At 38.3% G+C, this 25087-nt stretch overlaps 1 protein-coding gene across 1 annotated transcript; it reads right to left on the bottom strand.

The window, feature by feature from the left end:
* On the bottom strand, positions 1-23753 carry LOC124153828. Its single transcript, XM_046527207.1, has 5 exons — positions 23709-23753; positions 21094-21575; positions 9484-9760; positions 1691-1823; positions 1-157 (listed from the first exon to the last, which is right to left on the bottom strand). Exons 2-5 carry the CDS (start codon positions 21563-21565, stop codon positions 2-4), a joined length of 1038 nt encoding a protein of 345 aa, XP_046383163.1. The 5' UTR covers positions 21566-21575; positions 23709-23753; the 3' UTR covers position 1.
* Between the last annotated feature and the right edge of the window lie 1334 nt (positions 23754-25087).

Below are 25087 nucleotides of genomic sequence, written 5' to 3'. Positions count from 1 at the left end.
GTCATTTTAAGGTATTTATTTTGAACAGTTTTCTTAATCCACTATACATTTCACTAACACTGTGTCCTTTGCATTCTCCCTTCGTAGATTTTCTTCTCCTGTGCGTGTAGGTGACGTAGCGAATGCCAGTGCCATAGTTTTGGAAGATGAGAGATACCTGTGGATGAAAAAATAAAATTAAAACTCAGGCCTAAGACTGGAATAAAATATTCGTCACTTTGACTCTTGATCCGTTAATGAGATGGGAATTAAGATAGCGGGTTGTAAAATGTGTTTAATTGAATTCACTGTTTTAAATCTTCTCAAGAGAATGTTTTAATTTTTTTTAGTGACGGTTAGCTTTTAAGGTAGACAAGAATGCTATTGTGGGCACCTCTACTTTTACGACTCACATGTAAACATTAGAGGAACTTAAAGACATTGTGTCTTTAAATTGAACTGTATAGTTTGAACCATTATAAACGCTCACGTAAATTGCTCTTTCACTTTTTTAAGGGGTGAAATTTCCGTTTTATGGCCCATAAATTTGTTTTTTTTTCGCCTCCGAGGGCCCCTTGGGTTACCACTCCTATAACGTATACTAATTCATTTTTTGTTCAGTAGGTATATATCAGTCAATTCTGGAAATAGCTCATCAACAACCCATCATAGCCCAATAATAAAAATCAATTCTGTTTTTAGCCCGAATATAATCAACCATTCAATAGGCTGAATAACAATGATCATAACTTTAACATAATTAGCTCATATAACTTCCCTCCACCTTCCATTTTTTTATTTAGATTAAATTCTCGTCCTAGCTCTCCTTAATTCATCAGTTTTTTTATATTTGAAGGGTGTCATTTCTGCTTTAAAGAGATCAACAGAAGATTAAATGGATTACACTCAACTCTCCTAAAGATATAGACTGAGACATTAAAATGTACGCGTTAGCCGTAACAACGATTTCATCCCATAGGATCAGATTTAAGCGTAATTACCCCGATTGCGGTTGAATTTGATAATAGTAATTTGATTATTCGTTACACCAATCACCAAATATTCTTTTCTAGCTGACACTTTAGTGACTTTTGTGAATTAAGAAACAATTTTCCAGATATCGATTCCAGCTACGTGAAGTGGACTAGAATTTTCCCGTGAGGATTGAAATGTCCAATGCATCCATGGGCGGGATAAAATTGATTCCTATTTAATATATGCTCTTTTGCTGAATAAAAGCTGCATCCACCATCAGCAATCATTAGCAGCACGATGATTGAACCAGCCACTGGGAATGAGACGCGGAATCCAGCTTTCATTCCCGTGTATTGCTCATTATAATGCCATCCAGGGATAGTTTTTTTCTATTAGGGGAATTAAATGAACTAGTTTAATTAGTTAGACAGCTTTAAAGCATGATTGCACGGCCTAAATAGTTGCACTTTGAAGAAATATGCAACATCCATAATTCAAAGTGTAAATGCGACCAGTTTCGCTTATTGCATTATTATCAGGTTGACCTCGGAGGAAGTTGTGCAGCTTTTCCTAAGGCATTCAAACAATACTTCCACAACATCTCACCTGTAAAATTATATTTTTACGCAAATATTTAATATAAAAACTCCATTAATACAGGAAAATTCCATTCAGAATTTTTCCTTTTTAGCCCGTTACAGCGTTTAAGAGAATTTTTCAAGGGAAGATAGCGTACCTTTTTATATACACTGATTGCTGTCTTGAAAGACGCAGGGATGTGTTGATAATCGGTAATCCTCCTCCTCTTCTTATCCTGAAGTATTACTTCAAACTCCAGACTGCAGTCACAGGATTTATGGTAATCAAACCTGCCGAAAAATTTCGTAGAGAATAGATGGTTACATAAAAATACATATTTGATTGGAATATAAAAATTACTAATAGTTTACCATTGTTTAATTTATCATCGTCATAATTTGACAGTAAAACATATATTTAAACAAATATTAGAGTATCCGCGTTAAATTCATGCTAAGGCAGTGCATCTTGTCTTAAAATGGTACAGATTTTTTCCTTTAAACATTTTTAAAATACTGTCAATTCCTTCTTACGCGTACATTCCATACAGTGAACTCGTCTAACTGCAGTGCTCAACTTCATTACAGCGGTCAGATATTCTATTTTTTCCTTTTGTCTGTTAGTTTGATAAAGATTGAGCCTAGAATCCTGGACGAGAAAGTCCAAATTCCAGTACAGTGATGGAGATTTTTCGTCAGCTCCTAGTTTTGTGCTTGGCTAACAAGGCTTGAACGTATAAAATCGTATCCGGCTCGATTTTGTGGAAGTTCTTTATATCCATGATAAAAATAAGAACACAATGGTAATTTCCACACTTTTAATGTCACATCTCAAAAACTATCATCATTTCCTATAAACTCCAGAATGTCTTCCCTAAAAGTAATTGCAATATATCATTTTATAACCCTATGACACTTGACAAGTTTTATTTAATTTTAAGGACTAACATATTCGAATGGACAAAAGTGGAGTATATAAATTAAAATGTGACGATTGTGGAATTTGTTATGTTGGTCAGACTGGCAGAAGGTTCAAAGACAGAGTGAAGGAACATAGAAGAAGTTTTATATACAATGACGGGAAATCTTGTTTCGCTAATCATTTATGCCTCTGTAACCATTTCAGAAATTTTGACATACATATTTTACACTGTATTGACAAAGGGCTTAAACTAGATTTTATGGAAAAATTCGAAATTGCCAATAGCCCGGATGGACTTTGTAATGATGTTTTATTTTGTACTGGCTCTCCTTTAAAATGTATCCCCATGACGTCAAGACCCTGACCTTCACTCCGATCCACTCGATGTATGTTTTCGTCCTTCACTCACTTGTTCACCAAAACCGTTTCCCCTCCCACTCCCCCACACCTAATTCCATATGCCCCCACCTCCTACCTTGGCCTGGGTATATATACCGAGAGAGTACTGGGTTTTTTCACCTTGAAAATGACACGTGTTGAAACCATGGTCGGTTGCTGACATGTGACATTAAAAGTGTGGAAATAACTATTGTGTTCTTCTTTTTAACTAGGCTTACTTAAGATTTGATGCTTTCCCGGCAAGTTGTAAACTAAACTTTTTCGGGATTCCCACCAGGCTGAAAACTCCATTTCTACCGGCATTTCGAACTCCGAAATGAGGTGTAGCCCGAGTCGGAGCTCGAAGCATCGGCAGATATAAAGCTATAACCCGGTGGGAAAAGGTGGCACTCCTGCCCTTCAAGGTGACGAGTCTTTCGGAGAGGACTCGAAAAGCATGGTTTACGATATTTCGTTCGAATTGATAAAGCTACGATGTTTACAAATCTCGCGAGTCTTTTAATCCAAAGTCCACCTCTGCCTTTGATACACGATGACTAAAAAGTAGAGTGATAAAGGCGGCTCCTTAAAAGTAATTTTGCTCAAGTGGCATTCCCGGAAATATTCCCGGAGCTGAATTTCGAAAGTATTTTGTAAGCGAGCTTAATTTTTTTAAATATCGTTTCAAATTGTTTATTGACTCGTCTTTTAATGATCTTTCCTTCAAATATGCTAACTGATAACAGACTTTGGGATCATTGAAGCCGATTGAATTATCTCTTAGTTCATCGATCACCTTATCTTCAGGCTGGATTTACCTAGCATACGAGATTGATAACATTTCTCTTTTTTAATACTTCATCCTTATCTCGGAGCAAGGGCCCTTATAGATACAGCGATTAAAATTTCGCAAAAAAATACAAACGCTGGTTTCGGCTTGGTTTCATTTAAAGATGGCCTTACCTCGTTCTAATTCTAATATTAGAACGTAGAGGCAAGAGAGAGCGTCAGTAAAATCCACAAAATATTCTTCGGGTATTCATTCCATCACTCACACACACTGCGATTCAACTCGAATGTTGTTTTAGATAGATGAAGGTAGAGCTCATCGCAGACTTGGTCACTGGCTTGTGAATACCACACATCCGGGGTAAAGGGGGCAGTTCCTTACCCTAGGCCACCTCGCACCTCGAGAATTTTTTTGAGAATTTCGTAAGGATTGGATTTTAACCTTAGACCCTTCGATCTGTGGCCCAACGATTCATTACTTCATCTTTATCAACTCTTTAGAGCAGGAAACCTTCTAGAAAGAGCGATATACTATTTTCGAGAAATTTTTAACGCTAGTTTCGGCTTGGCTTCATTTAATATTAATATTTTTCCTTTTTATTATAATTCGTAGTCTCGGACGTGACTTCATGGAACCAACTCAAGATAATTATAAATAAAAAACTTCGTATTTCCACATAAATTTAATACTGTGCGGTCTAGATTTCGACGTAGCACGTTATGATCTGGTACATTTGCATCGACGACAGAGAATTAAAAGAAAAATTTACTATCTTCGATACAAATGTACCAAATGATGACGTTCCACGTTGAAACCTAGGTCGTTCAGTATTGAATTTATGTGGAATAGGGTAGTTTCTTTCATCAAAGAAAATGAAAGGCATTGATTGCGATTCGTTACCCACCATTACTGTATTCGTAATATACAAATTATTTGGTTTTAGAAATACCGGTTTAGACGAATGGCAAGGGTCAATTTTATCCTCATTTGGAAAAGGCCAGATTGGCGCCCATGCGATGCCACTCCATGTGACGTCACAGGGACCTAGTTTCTATACGAGTAGAGAGGAGTTTTACATCGTCTGAGATTGCCAATGCATGAATGAGGCACAGAGCTTAGGGAAACGTGTCTTAATAATCACCTATTAAAGCTGGTTAAGGTCGGAAAGTTATCTTCGTTTGATAAGGTATTGAAAATCCTTATGTAAGCCAAGCGCTACCAGCTAGCAGGGTACTCTGCTACCTGCTAGCACCCTGCGTCGTATCAGCGCTCAAAGCCTCCCCCCAAGGTCACCTAACTTGCGGCAGCGGGAACCAGAACGACGTCACACGGAGTTATCCCAGCATTCATACTTTGCCGTCGCGTTTTCGCGCGCTTGAGAATTTTCACTTTTCATTTAATCGCGAAAAATAGATATCGTCATTTAAAAATATAAAAGCGTGAAATACGTACTCCAAGAGTAATAATCTTTCGATACAGGCTATAAAAAAATAAAAGGAAACCACCCTATTGTAAAGTTTTTTTTTAATTTTTCATTATATTTTTTGTTTGAAGAATTTTCATTGGCTTTATTTCACTTATGAATCAACTTCTCGATCATTTACACAAAATTTTGAACTTAGCTCGGTAGCAACAAAACCATTAGAGTAATGCCATAATCCATAGATAAATTCCCGTTTAAACTCCCTTTTTTTGCGTTCTCCCAGTTTGTGATGGTACTACCATATCTTTATTAAATCATGCTCCTTCGTCCTCTTTGAGCTTTCACTTCAACCTTGGTTTACAGTAGGGACTCGTGCACTTCAAGTTATGGTAAACATCTCCACCAAGTACTACCCATGGACCTTTTTTTCTATCCTGAGATTCTGTTGTTCGGATTACCACTAACTTCAGGTTAGTGGGTGACATGTAGCCCCCGAAACAATTCCATGCGAACCGCATAGCTGTTAGCTATCGATTACTTTGCGCTCGAGATAGTAAAATTTTGTTTCTTAGTTTATCCTGTCAATCACTTATTTACGAGAATATCGAACATCAATACTGGTTATTTACACCAAGGGTGTTATTCGCCGTGAAAAATTTTTTTTGCTGGGATGACCCCTAGGCGGTTTTACCTTTGATATAAATAACTTTGCACCCGTTTGCGTTACTGCGTACAAAGGTAGTTGTTTTTTCAGTACTTTAAAGACAGGTATTTGCGTTTGATGTGGCCATGGCCTGCAAGCTCGGAAAGGTTGCACGAGAAAGTTAATGGAAAATGGTTGGTCTCACAATTTTGAATCGGATGATTCTACAATTGAGACAAATGTAAAGTCATAAAGAGAAGAACCTTATTTACGAAGCGTTCTTTCTCGAAGTTACGATCACCTTTGATTAACGTTACCTACCCTTATAATCCTCATTGAAGTTCTGTTCGAGGCTTATCGAGTGGTCATTGTCTGCATTCTATATCCTTGGAATTCACTTTATTATCAAAGATAGGATGATGAAACATAGATTTTCACGGCCATTTGAGTAAAAAATGTGGAGATAAGATGACATTTTCGATACGCAGGGTAGATACGGTTGAACTTCGTTTGACCCGTTGCCTTGGATAGTAATTAATGCTTTCATCGGAAAAGGAAGGCTGGGTTCTAAACTTTTGATACCATTGCACATTTAGAGGAGTATGTAAAGAGGTGAAATTTTTTTTGTCGCGTTTAATGGCAGAATTGAGCAGTTATTACATTATATAAATGGTGGTAATATTATTAAGAGCATCTAAGAGCGAATAAAATATTTGCATAAATCCCCTATGGGTGGCACTTTAATATGCTAGTTAACATCGGTTTATTGTCTTTAACGACGATTCAACTTTAGGTGCATCTTGAATCATTGCTGCATCAGAAGACCGTATCATAAACTGCGAATTTATTCCTAAATATTATAATGTTAAAGCATTGAGAGCATATAGGAATAGACACCATGGTTGTTTTGTATTTTATATACTAATTTTAGGATGAATTTTCTGGTGCCGTCTTTCTGTCCGGACATTTAAAGCTTCAGATCTGTGGGCGATCACGATGTTCAGGAAATCCAATTCACAAAATCTTCCAAAATTTGATTAAATATCTGGAGACGCTCTCAAGAATAATACAATATAACCCTAGCGTAGAAATAAATGTATCTTACACTCATTGACCGATTGGCAAGACGTAGGTGACTTTATGCCCATTTCTTTGAATGCAGGAATAATTCGATGTAAGTGCAAGGAAAAATAGTTGTTAGGTCGGCTCGAATTGCTGGAAAAAATATTGACATACATCTATAAATTATGAATTACCCCATAACTAACCCGTTAGTTTTGTATTTCAACCCCTATGGATGTCGTCCATAGTGGAAAAACACTTTTATCACTCACAGATAAACATTTGATTTAAATCGCGCAGTAGCGGTTACGCCTCCAAGTAACCATTCGTCGCGCCTTCATAATAAATATAAACAATAGCACTCAATTTGGTAGCACGGTAACTCAAGTCTGAGGCCATCATTGAAACTCCCAACAGTCATTATTGCTATGATACATTGAATACGTTAATAAATAAAGTTACTAAATATACATTTCATAAAAAAATTGACTCTTCCCCTTCTACGTGATTTTTAAAGTTACTGGAAATAAAATTCCAAATGGAAATAATAAACATTCAAACAAGGGCTTTCGTCGGAATCAGCCAGTCAGACCCATCGGGGATCACGTGATCTGGTATTTTTACATTTCTACCTTGGTCATATGTGCAGAAGCCGATCATCTTTCTCGTTTATAATTATTCTGAGCTCGGGCCTGCGTGCCGTGGGCTATGAAGAATTGAGAAATGGTAACCACACCCAAGTATAAATTGTATGTTTCTGGCATTACTTAGAGAAGTTCATTACTTTCATTGATTGAGGGTGTAATTAAATGTGCTATTTCATGAAATGTTTATCTCGCCAGTTTTTGGGTGCTAGGCACATATTTTCATTTAAGAGATAAAGTATTTTGTATGTTCGACAGGTAACTAGGTTTGGACTTGATAATTATTGCCAAGCAGTTGAATCTTGGATCAGTGCACTAAAACCTTTCGTGAAATTGTAGTTTTATTTTACATTGTGAAATAGCTCAAGGTTTCACAATGAGCTTGACCTAGTTTTGAGACGGCCGTCCTTCTAGAAAACCATTGAGTAGTAATATCGGTTGGGAGTGGGTTGTAAACATAAGCCTCTCTCGGTAAATGAGACCAAGAGATAAACCACGCGACGACATTGGGGTTACCCGGCAACGGTTCTCAGTTCTTTCACTTCAACGCCCTCTCAACGTCTCAATTCAATGTCATCGAATAGGAAACGCTGTTGAGAGGTAAGAGCAACAGCATGGAAAAAGTCTGACATTATTATATTCACAACATTGAAAAATTACTTATCAAATATCTCATGGTTACCATGCAGAACATAAGATTTCTGTAGGTATACAAGATCATTTGTGATACATTTCGTTTTTAAGCGTCATTTATCGAACTCGGAAGGTACTTCATATGACAAATAATCAACAATAAATCAATGGACCCACTGTATTATTATGTATTTGAGGATACTGGACCAACTTTGATCTCGTACGTAAACAGATACGGGTCCTCATTTAACAGTTCAATATTTGCCGTAGTATTTTGCACCATCAAATTGTATACTGTTTACATGATCGAAGGTTTGTCACGCTATCGCAGATTTTCCCCCAAAGGAAATACTTCCCCCACTTACTTCTGCATATGGGACCAAGAGTAAAATGGAAAAATTAAGACGACATCATGGATGTTCTTTATTAGCTGATTATGACGGAAGCATTTGTTTTCATATTACATTCATAGTAAATGTTAGTTCCTTCAAATGTAATCTTCAAGAAGAAGGAGAAATATTGGGATTTCTATAAAATCTTTAAACAATTATTTGTATTCAGCAGATTCTATTTTCCATACTAAAAGAGAAGTTTGGGTTTCAATGTCGGCCTCACTTTTCTAGTGCTGCGCAGCCATCATTCGCCCTTTTTAGTATATTTCCTTTAAGGTTTAAACCAACATTTTGCCCTGGTCACACATTTACTGTTGGCATGTTCGACGTGGATCAGTATATCACATACCTGATGCCCCTTTATGTGCTTTACCATGTAGAAAGTTGGTTCCACAACCAATTGGACCACTGATATGACGCTGTTTATATGTTCACCAGAGAATCGTTCATGAAATGGTTTCGATCTGGTTATTGCATATGTGCAGAACCGCTCATCTGAAATATGACATTAATGGTCCAGAAAAAGCTTCTATTGAGAAAGTTTTGATGTTGAGAGCGATATTTTTCATTATGGGTAAATCCACTGTTTACATGATCGACAATGTAGGTCCTAAGCAACGACCTACAAGCATTAACAGACATTAATATTTATTTTCCGCGACTTTTTTATTTGGGGGACCGATGCACGAAGGGATCGTATTTAGCTATTTCGGAAATAGGATTCCTACGAGCATTGATTCGCCAAAATTTCAAAATGACATTCGGACTAACTGCGTGACGTCCCTGGATCAGCACGATGGCATTGTAACAGCTAGTCATATTTTCGCAACTTTTTGATTTAGGGGATCAATGCATTTAGGAATCCTATTTGGTTCCTTCGAAAATGGGGCTCCTGCGTGTATTGATCCGCCAAAATCAACATATTCGGACTAACTGCGTGATGTCACTGGGTCAGCACAGTGGCATTGTGTACAAACGGTTTTGCCTCTACCGACATTTACACTCGATGGAGAAAACGTGCTAGGAAAAATTAAATTATAATCGAGTTCGTAGTGATGTCATACCATGCGTAAACTTCAATGGGTCGCTGGTGAACGTCCAACTCTTCCTCCGTCCAGCCGCTGTCGAGGAGGCGGACCACGTGCGGCCCCTCGTCCTTCCACGCCCCGTCACGGGCCCGCAGCCGCTGTCCGCTCTCTGCAGATGTCCGGCACGCGTTCACGTCAGTCTCATCGGACGCACCATCCGAAGATCCCCGCTCTCCCTCCCTCTCTGGCCCGCCGATCAGTTCCTCGACTGAGCCAAGGGTCGCTTCCGATGACCGCAATTCGTCGAAAACATCTGTGGAGTTCAAGAGAACTTTAAAAGGAGTGATACATCACTGGGGTGCAATCATGCGCGTAAATGCCACTGGCAATCAGGCGTTTCCTAATTCACTGATGCGTGAAATTCACGGCGATGGCAATTTTAAAAAATAGCCTTTCTAGAAGATTCTCCTCATCGGAGAATTAAAAAATTTTATTTGCCTAGCTCTGGTAATGGGGTGGAAGATGTAGAGGAATATCTTTAAGGAAAGGTGGGTCAAAGCCTTTAAAATGAAAGTGTATTTGAAATTATCATCCAGCGATCTGACTTTCACGACTTGTTGTGACATATTTTTCTATTTCCTGTAGTTCGAATCACATGTTTTTTACAAAAAAATTGTCATAATCAATCACAGAGATTTTTCTCTTTTTGTGAAAGTGAAAGTAAATTGAAATTAAATAAAGTGGAAGAATATAAGATGTACTTCGACCTTAAGAACTAAATTGAATGACATGGGAAGATTTGTTCACTTTTATTAAAACAGACATAGTGAAAAAGATTATATCTAAACAGATATAATGAAAAAACTCTTGAGTTAAAAACTCTGAGTCGAATATCTGACATTGGTTATATGAAAAAAATCATTTGTGAGAAATGATCTTGCGAACATCAGAATAGTTAAAATTCTATTTTAATTTGAAATTTTCTGCGAACAGTCACTAAGTAATACCCGTTTTGCATCGTACTCATTGTAGGCTGTATAATCTCTAATCGCGTTAACCATGGCACGATACCACCGTTACCATAACTTAAGAATGGTTGTTAAGCCTTATTGAAATAGCAAGGCATTTTTTAGTTTAATTAATGGCCTAAAATTTAAGAATTGTAACACTTTTTTCATGCCAAGCGAAATTTCATTATAAAGCCGTCTCTTACATGGCCTCAGATGCCATTGCAATCCATGCATTTTCATAATTCACTCCATGACTACGTACAGCTTGGTGCTAGCGATAAATAACCGAATGGTTGGGAAGCTTTTAATTAAAATTAAGCCGTACATAACCCGAAGGTCTGGGGATCCATCTATGTCACACGCTTCTCTCACCAACATTATTATCCATCGGAGAAGTGAGGACTATAAATGTCAGAGCTTTTAAGTTTGAATATGATTACGGACAGCTCATCATTGTTACGGACAGACCTCGCGACCTCTTCGGGTGAAAATATGTGTAGCACATCCGTGTGTACAATTTTGTACTAGATCTGTGCGCCGAGAGCAAGGATTCGATAGCGGCAGCTTCTGGGGACATTTTTACGGTGTGCGGCGATGAAGTCCACAACGATGACTTCTATGGAGTGAGTTCTATCAACGATGACTTCTATCTTAGTGAGAGAGTGAGTTAGTGTTACTAGCGTTTAAAGATTTTGTTACAACAGTTGAGAAGTAAAAAACTATGATTAACCCTCTTAGTGCTATTCTTCTTCCTGGGGTACTGGCGAGAAATGCGGAGGGTATTTTCATAAAATGTAGCTATAAGGAAAAAAAACATTACGAAGATATTTTATTACAAATCCATAAGCGGTTTTTTTAATTATTGAGGTTAAACTGGCTACCATAGACAAAATATTTTTGCGTTTACTGAAATAAAACATAGCAATGTAATAAGTTATATCAAATTATATAATTTACAACGTAAGAGCCGATATATCGGCCCGCCGCACTTTTCGCCCGAGCTGCAAAAGCCGATATATTGGCCAGCCGCACTAAAAGGGTTAAATATTATAAATGTATACTAATACTGAATATATTCTGGTAAATACATGATTTCATTATATAAAGATGCAGCGTCGGCGCCGCAGCGTAGACTAATATCCGATTTCGGAACTGCGGCGGCGCCCATCTATGTATGTACAACATTGTACACATCATCAGTAATGCCGCCAGGATACGATTGGAGCGGATATTAATACTTTCGGAGAGATTAGTTTAAATAATTTCTTAGAATGGAGTTTATTTAGGATAAAATTTTAGTAATAACATGAATAGTGTCAAGGAAATGGGTACCAATAGCATTTTTATGGGACAAGTACATTTTTTAAATATATATTAACAGTTTATATTAAGAGGCTTTTTACCCCTCATAGAGCCAATTTTGACCTCAATTGTTTCAAACAATTAAGCAAATAATCTTTGAAATATTTTAAACAGTTTGATTGTTAACCGCGAAATTTTTCGTTGATGCTAACAAAACAATTAATTACGAATATATTACAATAGATCTCTTTTCTCAGGATAATATTTTGAGAGAATTATCAACGTAGTAGCATCGATAAAACTCCCTGTCGAATAATAGAATTTTCCTGCAGGGTTGCTTCATAGCTCGAAAGACGTTAAGTTTCTTGTGTAGAACAAGACATATGTTTTTCTCATAGTCGAGTTCGCGGAGCATTCCATGAATGTGGCTGGTGGTTTCCGTTCCGGTTTTACTACTTTGAAAAATTTCACTACGCAGCTTTATGAATAGATGAACGCGATGTCAGCGTTGAGTCAACAAATTTATTGATTGACTTGAATTTCCTTGCAAAACATTACTTAATACCAGGGATATCAACCACGCACTGATTGCACTAATCTTGCGCCATTTGATTAAAAACTTTACCGTATCATCCATATGTCTTCATTTTACTGGAATACATATATATGAGAAGAAAAGAGCAATTCTCCGCTCTTTTCTTCTTTCCTAGGACCATAAGCCTTACTACACATGCGTCAAAGATACTGACAAGGATCATCTATAGAAGAATAGAACGAAAAGCAGAAGAGTACTTGGATGAGGACCAATTTGGATTCAGAGAAAACAAAGGCACAAGGGAAGCAATATTGGCCCTAAGACTGCTCATAGAGAAGAGAATGGAAAAGAACAAGCCAACATTCGTTGCGTTTGTGGACTTAGAAAAGCATTTGACAACGTGGATTGGAGCACAATGCTTGGAATCCTAAAGGAAATTGGGGTTCTTTATAATGACAGAAGAATCATCCACAGTTTATACAAAAACCAAGTAGCCGTGATAAAATCAGGGCCCAGCTGTGAAAAAGCAAGAATTAAGAAAGGAGTGCGACAAGGCTGTACATTGTCACCCGTAATTTTCAACGTTTACATTGAAAAAGCCATTAATGAAATCAAAGAAAAGCCATTGGGAGTGAATATCCATGGAGAAGAAATTAGCATGTTAAGATTTGCCGATGACATAGCCGTTATAGCAGAAACAGAGAACGATTTGAAAAATATTCTGGTTAATATGGGTAGGGTAATGGGTAAATATCAACTGAAAATAAGCACGAAGAAAACCAAGATCTTAGTATGCAGCAGAAGAGAAGAAGTCAAGACCAACATTAAAATAGGGAGGCAAAAACTGATAGAGGTGGATGAATTCTGTTATTTGGGAAGCAAGGTAACTAGTGACGGGAGAAGCAAGAAAGAAATTATCAGCAGAATAGCCCAGGCGAAGAGAGCATTCCACCAAAAGAGAGACCTGCTTACAGCGGGAAACTTAAATATGGAAGTAAAGAAACAATTTATATGAACCTACATCTGGAGTATGCTCCTATACGGAAGTGAGGCATGGACAATGACCGCAGCGGAGAAAGCAAGGATAGAGGCCTTTGAAATGTGGTGCTACAGAAGAATGATGAAAATCAAATGGATCGACCGAGTTAGTAACGAGGAAGTCCTAAGAAGGGTAGGAGAGAAGAAAAGCCTCATGAAAACCTTAATAAGAAGACGGAACAACCTTATAGGCCACCTCTTGAGACATGATGGCCTGATGAAGACAATCGTCGAAGGACAAGTGGAAGGCAAGAATGGAAAAGGAAGACCCCGAACAAAATATATGGAACAAGTAAAGAGAGATGTGAAAGAGAAGAAATACGTAGGTGTGAAAAGATTAGCTGATAGGAGAACTGAGTGGAGAGCTGCGTCAAACCAATCCTAGGATTGTTGACCAGTGATGATGATGATGATGATATATATATACATGAATTTAATATTCTTTCAATCGCAAATTTGGACCGTTATCTTAATTTTGAAAGTCACATTTAGTCATCGAGAACGAGCTGATAAATTTAAGAGTTTTTTCTCAGTATTGACTCATTTTCATTATTTTACATCAGCATATAGAGACATTTGCTACGTATGTTGTTTTCCTCAACAAATAGCCATTCTTAATTTCACATATTGATGCATTCGAAATTAAAATTAAATTATTAACATTTCAGGAAAAAAATATGTTTTGCTCTCCCCCTGAGCAACCTCTGCATACAAATAAATTTATTTCTTTAGTTGCATTTATTCATGCACTAATTTATGTGGAACCATTCCTTCACAGTTTGTTACTTAACCTAGTGTTTATAAGTTAATTAAAACAAGCTAAAATGAAGATTTAAACGAGATTTGGATTTATGTTATTTTTTAAGAAAAAAATATATTCTAAGTTCTTACATCTTCAACCTAGTTTTTTGTGTCGTTTTTGTGATTAACCGACAGGTTTAAGGTGAATAGATATTACCAAGAACGCATTTGGAGGTCATACTCCCTCGATCTCATTTCTAGTTTTTCTCTCAGTTTGAACGCCTTATCTCAATGGACATAGTTCGGCGGAGTACTGATAAAATGAGATAAGAATGATTTGCTGCTTTTTTGCGAAATTGCTTACTCACATTGATATTATTTATGCATGGAATGAGCAGTACAAACTCTTTTTATGCTCCATAACTTCCTCGAAAGATATCTATTTTCCGGTGGTTTCTTGGAAGCGTGTTTCAATAGAGGTAATATCTGGATTTATTTTACATTCACCATTGCATAAATATTTATTTTTATTTGCAATATCGTCAGTATGAGTTGCTGAGCGTTAACTGGCATTCTAATTTTCAATAAAATTGTTTTCTTCTGGATAAATTTTTGTGAGCAACATATTTCGTTCCCAACTACATTTGGTCTTTCGCTAATTCACCTGATTAACTATTCTAATTTGTGTCATTTTTAACACAATGTTCGTTAAAATCGGAAGAGCACAATGACGTCTATTATATTTGAAGTTGGTATGAATGTTTTATTATGGTCTGCCAATTTCGCAAATTTCTATAGGTGCTGCCATTGGATTTTTTATAGCTTTAAGTCCTCCTACTCTCTTGCAAGGAGTGAACGCTGCATTTTCCTCGGCGCTTTCCTCAGTAACTCACATTTCTTAATCTTTGAAGCAAATTCGTTCAAAACAGAATCATGGAATTCATTTGTGTAGCCATCAGCAAAACATACGCACGCGTAACACCAATGCACCTTAAAAATTATCAGGCCATTGTCAACTTGCCTCATGGTTTACCCCGGGAAACAGATACTTATTGTCATTCAGGAATAGCTTAAGACGAAATCGTCTACCTCTTCATCATGATCAATATTACTTCATAATAAATAAAGAGCAGAACCAAACCCTCATAGCCATTGAAACTTACTTTCCAGACTTACGCTATTCATTTTAGGTATAACTCTCCGTTCGAGAGACATACTACTTAAAATTATTATTTCAAACATTCCAATCGACAACTTGAACTAAGTCCAGCGATACCATAGCTTGACGCCATCAAGATTTGCCGTTTCAAATAAAGTGCATAAAATCTCTACAAGATGAATTTTTTTTAGACATTTAATACCATTAATCCAGAGCTAGAGGCTGGCTGCAATCTTAACATTTCCATGTGTTGACATTGTTGACTTAATCGCAAATGAACATAGAATGAAGCACCTTATTACAAAAACTTCCAAATTCCTGTTTTCGGTTTATCCTTTAAAAATATCGTAATGATGAACTAAATACTCCCTATTTCGCAGAGATGGGCTGAAATAAAATCAATCAAAGAAGAAGGAAAATCCTAAAAGCCTTAAAATTATTTTAAGTACCTACCAAACTCAAAAACTCCTTCGTGTGTTTATAATAATTTGATTCTTCATGACCAAACCGCAAAGAGATCGACAGGAATAAAATATATTTTATGCCTCGAAATGCGACACCGCTAAATACGAAAATTCTTCCCTTATTTCATCCTGTAAACTATGGAACTTGTCTCTCAATAACATGTAACTAAGTGTGAATGTGCTCCAATTTAAAAGAAGTATAGTTTACACTCTGTATATTCAATATGTGAAACGATTAGTTAACTGGGTTTCAGCCTGAAATAATACTGATACCAGCTTGTGTTAGTCCTTTTTGTAAGTGAATTATCTGCTCTTCTCATCTCTCATTTACTTTTCATTTCCTTCCGAATGTTTTTTTTTTCTTGCCACCTTCGTTTTTTCTTTGACTACCTACATAGCTACTTGCTTGTTTAATATTCGTCGTAAAGATATTTATTCCATTTCCATGCTTATCCTAGCTGTTTCGCATTGCATTCATATTTTTCCCCATGTTGGCATGTATTTCTATCTAACCCTTTTTTATTTATTTCTCCTACCTGCTGTGGGTAATTTTCAAGGATCACCGCGAGGATGAGTCTATAATTGAAAAGTGTAGTTTCATTGCCTCTAATCTCATTTAGTATATGATATTCACGGTTCCCTGTTTAATTTTGTCCCCCCTCGGTAAGGTTGAATTTCCCCGGTGATCTTTTTCCGTCTTTTCCTTACTCCTTCGCAAGTTAATTGTTTTCAGTACACGCGGAAATTCTCGCATGCGAAATTGAAGATCATGCCAATAAAGAATAGTTCCTATAACAGATTTACTAGGAAAGAGTCGTATTCAGAACTACATTTTATAAACTTTGATTGAAGGATTACTTCAGTTCCAAATTGGCGATAAACTTTGAACCGAAACGGACTTTAGGAGATGCTAAGTAGTTCATAATTTAAAATAATTTTGGTTGTTCAATTAAGTCCACCAATTCATATTTTTGAGTGTCATTCAATTGCAAAACTTGCGCAAAAGTGCTGAATGAAAATGAAGCAATCTAAGTATGACTTCACTGAAAATCAACTTGAGAAAGTGCTGACGCTCAGGCGATGCTAGAATTGGCTTGGAGTACCTACGTGAATCTATCCCGACTTTACGAGCACCTTTGACACTTCTGCCCTTAGATGCTTTGTCACTTACTATTTTTATTCCCTTATCTTTAATTTTCCCTTTCTAAAAACGTGACGAATGTGCCATTCAGCAAACAAACTCGAGAGTTCCAACTCGTCTATAATGCCTCTGAGAATGTAAACAAACAAAACAATCCTTCAAGGCACAGCGCGCCGCGGCGTCAGTAAAGCGGACGAACGCAATTCTTTATTAAAAAGATTCTATACTCCCAAGCTTATTGAGGTTTTAGAGATATTATTTCATAATAATTGTATACATATTTGATCTGTGTAAATTGGGGAAAAAAGCAGATTTCATACGTGCATGTATTGCGTGATAGCACCATAGCTTGCCGGAGCACAAGTATTAATTACTTATTTTTTAATTTACGCTTATCAACTCGAACATATCTACGTTGATTTTATGCATTTCATAGAATTTTCTGTCCTTAATCTCACTCTAAAATGTGCTTCATTTGAGATAATATAGCCCAAGCTGTAGTTTATAAATGAATTTCTTGGTACTAAAAGCGATTAAATGTTGAACGCCCTAGATGGTTAGAGCTTCAGCCAAATGAATTCGATAATAAAATGGGTAGAAAGGTAGACATTTGTTGGTGGTGATGATGGAAAGAATGTACGAAAAAAGTGTTAAGCTTGAAAAACATATAAATTATTTCTTATCATGCCTGATCATTTTGAAGGTCGGTCCATGCGCTATCTTTGAAAGGTAGAATTTGGTATCAGTCGTTCATTATTTTGTAAGGGCTCGTATACGTGTCTATCTGGTTCCTTTTCTTAGTTTTATAGTACACGTGTTAGCAAGCATATTAACTTTGGCTCCATTTGATAGAATATACAATGGTTAAGAAAAATAGACTCCCTATCCTCATTATCAGACACCAGGAGGGAAAATTTTGATTGTTTATAATAATATTTTAAATGCCTATTCTATAATTTCTTCCACCAAGGGAGCCTTCGAATTATAAAAACATGAATACCACATAGGGATATCATGCATATTATTGATAAAATTGGTAAAAGGCTGCAGTAGTGTAAATGACTCTTCCGATATTCATAAAAATTACTTATCCCTTTTCCGCAATTGTAATATCGTTTCGAAAATAAATTAAATAAACGTGGAACAGTACGAAGGTCTTATTAATAATATCAAGAGCTTTCACGAAATAAAAATGTCCGATAGTTTTCACACTCTTATTTGGAACTAAGAAAATTAGTTATTTCAGCCCAAAGGATAATGTCAAGAATTTATTTTCTTTGATATTTTTAGTAAATAACTAAATGGATGAATATATGATGTCGATTTATATTTTTTGCAATAGAAGAAGATACTCTTGAAGAAAGATTTATTCTCTGACAATCAATCTTATCCAATTCTTTAGATACCTCCTTATTTGGAGTTCCAAATTGAAATATTTTGGTGATAATCATAGTTTCGTCACTGAGTACAACTTCAGAGGTTTTCGCTGTAGTCTATGGTATCTGCAGATTTCGTTTAGCTTAGATACCTAGGAGCCATAGGAAATCTTGCATCATTATGGGCCTTAGGATGGGAAAAGTTTTGATTTCCTTTTCTTCAATTAGTGAATGTACCCTCGGCGGATTTGAGGGGCCCTGTTGGAGACCCCTTATCCTGGGGTCTGGGCCTCTCGGAAATTGTTGACCCAACGAGGCGGCCTCATCTTGCACAACTTTAAATCGTACGCTTGTGCCTAAAATGTCGATGGCATGACGTTCTTGTGGTGATTCCTATCATAAAAAAGTGATAATTGCGCATTCTTAAAAAAAGGAATATTTTCGCTGTCGTCCTTTCGTTATCATACTAGCTATTAAAAGTGCTGGTTCCGCCCTGATAGTGAAATTGACAAGCTTTATCTTTCTAACAAAAATAAATGCTGGATGGGTGCAGTATAAATGCTGGCATAGCCTTGAACTGATATTATTTCATGGCGTTTAAGAGTTTAAAACTTCTTCTAGCTTCTTTGGTGACACAGTTGACATGTTTCATTGGCTTGTGGCGCCAATTATTCTTGCTAATCGATGTGAGAACAAAAAAGCTATGCTGAACACGTGTTTTTCCGTGTGACACAGTGACGAACGAATTAACATCTTATTAACGCGGCTGCACTTATTAGTTCATTCCTGTTCCACCGCGCCTTAACAGAGCGAGGACGGTCAATGCTTTGCCCATACTTGGAACACTTTCACCGAAAATTAAATCGAGGGCATGAAACGAGGGCTGTTAGAACGGTATTCACATTCTTCAACCGGTTTTCTTAGGAAATAGACGTATTATGACATGAATATGAATACATTCTGGTATTTTCCAATCGAGCAATATCAAAGCACCCGCGCGCGTTAATCTGTTCATAAAAGCACAACTGGTAATTTGCTTTGACATTGAAATTTTGTCGTAAACTTCTGGTGAATTAACGAATATTACGCTTATAACAAACCTTCGGGTTAAATCACTTAGTGAAACGAGATACCGTTCCTGATGCTAAGAGGTTTTCTCATAAGTACCTATATCGTTAAATATTGTACCGGTGTATCGGTATTATTTGTTGCTTATATTATTTTTTTATAAAATTTGTTTACTAATTTACCGACTTCCAATTACCTTTTGGTGACGTAATATGTTCAAAAGTGTCTACACAAATGAGCGTGGAAGTTTATCATCACCTGATGCGTACCCTGTGGTGTTGATCAGTCTTAATGAGTGTTAAAGGTCTGAGTTTTTTCAATGCCATGTTGCGCCATGGCGTTAGATGCAATAGAATGCTTTCAAAACAATTTTTAATAATAAGTTCTGAGGGGAAATGTTTTTTTGAGCAAAGCGAGAAATGTTTACAACATTTAGGTAGGGATAATTATTGTTTATAGAATAAACATGTTGAATAATTTTCTGATTCTAACTATTCCAATGCAAATTAAACTTTCAGATTATCACTAAACTATTTTATAATGAGGAATAAATTAAAGTCCGTCTTTAAAGCTGACCTGCATTTATATAAAATAGTGAATGAGGTATCCCACGAATTCATTACCACATATGACTACACAAAAGAGAACTGCGGCGAAAAAATCATGTGTCAATGTAAAAGGAATAGTTCTATAATTGAAGATGAGCTGTTATAGTTTCACTGACGTAGACCCCATAAAATGTATTCCCGACCTGCTGTGGAGATAAGCTCCAGCACAAGGTTCAATGCCTATACCCGCGCGTCGTGATGGCGACATGCCCCAAATCCGGGTCATGCTTTGTTCATTCTACGAGGGAACTGAGGAAATCTCGGTTTTTGACCTCATGAGGTGTCTTCGTTAAACGATTCTCTCGACACAATCACGTCGCATTACTTGCGTCATCTCATTTCGCTTGAGATTCCTCTCCCTTTTGCGGAAGCCACAAACGACCCCAGAAAGTCATCGCTACAGTTTCAATTTCCATCCTTTCAGTGAGACGAAGTTAGGAAAACGCGCGCGTTAGGAAATACAAATATCAAGAAGCATTAGAGAAGTAAGCATTGTGCAACGATATCTTTGTCATGGTCGGTGTAAACAGATACCTAAGTACGCGGTGGTCTCATGCTATAATCGGCTTTGATCCGCCTAGCAGTCATCGCAACAGTTTCAATTTCACATCCTTCAACGAGACCAAGTTAGAAAAACGCGCGATGAATCAAGAAAATTAGAGAAAATAACATTGTGCGGCGATTAAGTTGTCATATTCGATGTAAATAGAAATGCGGTGCTCTCAGTCATGTAGTTCTTTGACTGGCGCGTTCGCATTTTTATTTTTATTTATCACCGTAAACATGGGCGGAGTTTTGGGAGGGGGGGTCAGGGGAAGCCCGGCCCCCAACTTAAATGGTAATTTGTCCGAAACATCAAAAGTTTAAATAAATTTTAGTCTTAGAAAATGCTTAACATGCTGTTTACATAGGCTAATTATTTTAAATTGTCCAGGGGAGAGCCGTGAGGACCTTGTAAACGTGGGGAGCCGTGCGGAGGGTGTATTCCATAGCCACTAAACCCCCGGCAAGATTACTGGTCCCCCCAACGTAAAACTCTAAACTCCGACCATGACCGTAAAGGTATTTACTTCCTACTTTTCCAGGTCATGACGCATGCAATCAAACCACCAGGTTGAATCTCGCATGTCAACCGATGTCGTCTTCTAAGTATAGACGTGTGCGGCAGAGTGCTTGTTGCCCAATACCCGCACATCCAACTCACCTTGGTCGTGGCCTGGCTCCGATTGGATGCGACCCGCGTTCCCGTTCACCAAGCTGCTGATCTTGAAGTCTCCCTCTCTTGGAGTTGCCACTGCTTTAGCGACCGCACCAACACCGTTCCTTCCATCACGCTTGACTGCCGTGCTCTTCTTGGATTCGACGCGGTCACGGGCCGGCTCCGTCGCGTCGCGGTCCACGAAGCCGTTTCCGAAATGCTCGTCGATCTTGACGCATCCCGCCAAGGGTGAAGGGGCCGAAGATGACACTTCACTGGAGACGGCGACACCATTAGCACCCCCGCCGTTTCGTTCATCTTGCTTGGGTGGCTCTTTCTTCTTGGATTCGCCCGAATTCTTAGCGTACGAGACGATGTTCCAGACGACGAAGGCCGCGATTCCGCACACCACGTAGGTCGTCGCGTTCAACTCGATGCCGCTGCAGAACGATGGGAGGGACAGTCCCTTAGAGGACATGGCTTTTCGTCTGAAAACAACAATCTCACATAAGAGACGGGGACGAGGTTTCGCCACTATCGCCCCCGTTTTCGTATTAGGAGAATAAACAAAAGAGGATCACAAACTATTCCGGTGAGGAGTTAAGTTATCTGTCACTAGTCGCGGGCCGGGAGAGGTGAGGGAAACGAAGTTTCGTTCCCATTGTCAGAAGGAAGGTGATAAGGCGATGTCACGGGCGTGGAATCGTTCGTACGTGCTCACACTCCAAAGCTCAAAGCCTTGTTCAAAAGTTCTCGTTCACCTCCCCCCGCTCGCTGCGCTATCTGCGGAAAGCGTCTCTTCGGTGAATTAAAGTCATCGCAGAGCCTTCGAGGCGACTCTGTAAGGATGTATCGGAGGGACATCGACCCCCGAACAAGGAATGATGCGACAGTATTCACTTTTTCCGTCCCAAAAGTTCGCCGTAATCAATATGTTTTCCTCTCAGACAGCGTACTATACCACCGTCTCCAAGCTACCTTCACGATTTCCTTGCAAACCAATCGAAGAAATGTCGATCACCGATGGGGTTGAGAAGAAGTGTAATTCCTTTTCCAAAAATATTTTTTTATGTAAATAATGTTTTTCCCCCCAAAATTTCGTCGTAAAAACTTTGTTGTTATCTTTTTCACGCAGGAGTTGTTATCAGAGAACTTTGCAACATTCTTCGCGAGATAAATGTCAGAGATAGTGATGGTCACAAAAACAGGCAAAATCTTCTGGCTTGTTTGTTTTCTTGAGGATCCACCGATGAGTACTTTACTTTCTTTGCTCTTGAACGGGGCTGTCGCCCAAATACCGGCTTCGCACACCACACGGAGAGCAACTAAGACGAATCAGAAAGACACCGACCTCTGGAGAAACGAAAGATGTTGCAAGCGAAGTGGCTTGCCTTTATTTTTTTCCCGAAATTCCGACGTAATCAATAAGTAGACTCCGTCGATCACGAAAGGTATTCCACCGTCCATGCTCTGTCTTCACGCACACTCCCTGCTGCTGGCCGGCGAAAGAAAAAATGACCAGTCCTTGGTTGCTTTTTAAACTTTCTAAATGAACTCCGAAGCGCGATGGTGGGGGTGTGTGCGAGGGAAAAGGTTACGACACTGCACTCACTCTGAGATCATGCAAAATGGATTTAAAGTGACTGCTTACGTAAGAGCCAGCGCCGGTGACGTCCCAATCAATATGGAATAGGTTTTTATCCTCTTTTTTTAAGTGCGATCTTCGGAGCTTCCTTTCGCGTTCTTCGTCGGACTTATCCAGTTCCGACGCGGTTACCGAACGCGGGGAAACCACTGTCAGTCCTTCCCGGCCGTGTCTTCCGGACTGAACGTCTCCCCACCGGGAGAGAGTGCCATGCAGAAAGGTCTTGAGGGGAGGAAAAATAAAACAAAAACGAAGCGCGAGTCAGCGAGGCGAGCGATAACCTATACAGCTATTTCGCTCGAACTCGGCGGCTCGAATGACGGGAGAATGCATCACCCCCCTCACCCCCCCCCGCGACTCGTTCGGGAAAGTTAAGCGGGAAGAATTTCTTAAGGTAGCTCACTACTTGGGGGAAAGGCGTCGCAGCGGGCCATCACGATTTTCCATTTCATTACTTAACTTTGCGGTTGTGGTATGCCTAAATTTTTCATTATACTCCAAAGCTGTGATGTTTCTGGAGTTTCATTGCGATAAATCATCAAATTTAGAGCTAAATTAGAGGAAAATGCACGCTATTTACGTTTTTCGCCGGTTTTACTAAATACATTCATGTAAGTAGTTTTGACTTCAAAAGTGGATATATCTCTCAATAGCAGCGAACAATATGCATTACCTCACTAATGAATGAAAATGTACATTATTTAATAGTATTACGCATGTTTCCAGACTTTTAAGTGATATTTGCCAGGTCGAAAAAAAACTCAAAATGAACGTAGCTATATACCTACTATTTTAGTACATTTATATTATAAATACTGTCTTGCGTGGAGATAGCATTTTTTTAAATAGGGGACCAATCGTTGCTATTACTTTTCGAGTGTTGCGCCTTCCAATGTGACAGTGGTGCCTCCTTAACTTCTTTACCCTTTTCCCATCCCACGATCAACTGCTTACTTACCCCTTCCTTCCCACTCACCTCAGTACCACGACAACTTCCGACAGACGTCCTCTGACAACAATTTCCGCGCAGGCAGTGGCACTTTCAACTGTTTAAACATGTGAATTCCTCTTCTCGACTCCTCCTCCTCCCCCCCCCCTCCCCCCCATCGGTCGCTTCACTTGCATCGATGCGAATTCCCTTCGCTCCCTTCGCCAAACGGACCAAATTTCGCTGATTCACCCAAGTTTGCGTTCGCGCGGGAATGTCAACTTTGTCGACGCCGCCGCCTGCGGACGCTTCAAATCGTTTTTTTTTCCTCTCTCTCATGCCGACAAAGCCTGTGGTTGATGAACCTTGCGATTGATCGATGACGAACAATATAGACTTCGCACTCATTTCTTTTCCTTTAATTTCTGAACCCGACAAAATTTTGAAATCCTATTTGGAAAAGTGGTTAGGCTTTTCCTTGATAATTTTAAAAAATGTGTCTACTTATTTTTTATCTCTCCAATGTAAAATAAGTTCATTACATTAAGATCGTTCGATTTCTGGTATAAACTAATACCTTGAGTAGGATTTGAAAGAATAACAATTTTGCTTTTTTCGCATGTTCCGAACATGTTTTCGTTGCAGCGTAACATTTCCAAGGTACCTTGAAGATGTTACGCTGTAATGAAACCATGCTCGGAAAAAATCAATCACCAAGCGGAAAAAGCAAAGTTGTTATTCCTTCAACTTACAGCGTACCACGGAACCGTAAATAGAAATATGCCAGGGTGGGAGTTAGTCACCGGTCAGTATTCAGTGGTTAATCTCACTGCCATGATATTAAAAAAGGATATTTAACTTTAAGCAGATGCTGTTATTATGCATAAAAACTAGACAATAGGTTTCAATAATTTTGTATTTCTTCGAGGCTTTGGGGGGGGGGGGGAAATCTATCCCACCATCCCACCTCATTGTTTCGCAACTGGCGTACAAGGTATATTGAATATTCTACGCTGCAACGAAACCATGGTCAAAAAAAATAAATCACCATGTGGAAAAAGCAAAGTCGTTATTCCTTCAACTTCTACGACAAAGGATTTCCACCAAGTCACGTCCGCTACTATTACGTATTTTAGTACCTAAACCTTGATCTTTGGTGAAGGAGTTTCAGACATCCAGACCTCATCCATTTTATCTTCGCCTATTATATCATAGCGTCAAATCTACAAGGGTGAATACTTCTTTGCCTTTTAATGAATATATGTGTTGACATTTTTGAATATAGGTCGAAATCAAAAAACTTGCAATCCTCTTACCGACGTACTGTGGGATAAATTTGTAAAATGCTGGCCAAAACCTCAAAAACGTTTTTTTTTTTTGAGCTAGGAAGTTGAAGCATTAAAAATTCTCAAATAAATTCTCCATAT

This window comes from Ischnura elegans, chromosome 2 (assembly GCF_921293095.1).
Source record: "Ischnura elegans chromosome 2, ioIscEleg1.1, whole genome shotgun sequence".
NCBI classification, from domain to species: Eukaryota; Metazoa; Arthropoda; class Insecta; order Odonata; family Coenagrionidae; genus Ischnura; species Ischnura elegans.
The sequence above is the reverse complement of the archived record's forward strand: the minus strand, read 5'-3'. Positions and strand labels throughout refer to the sequence as shown.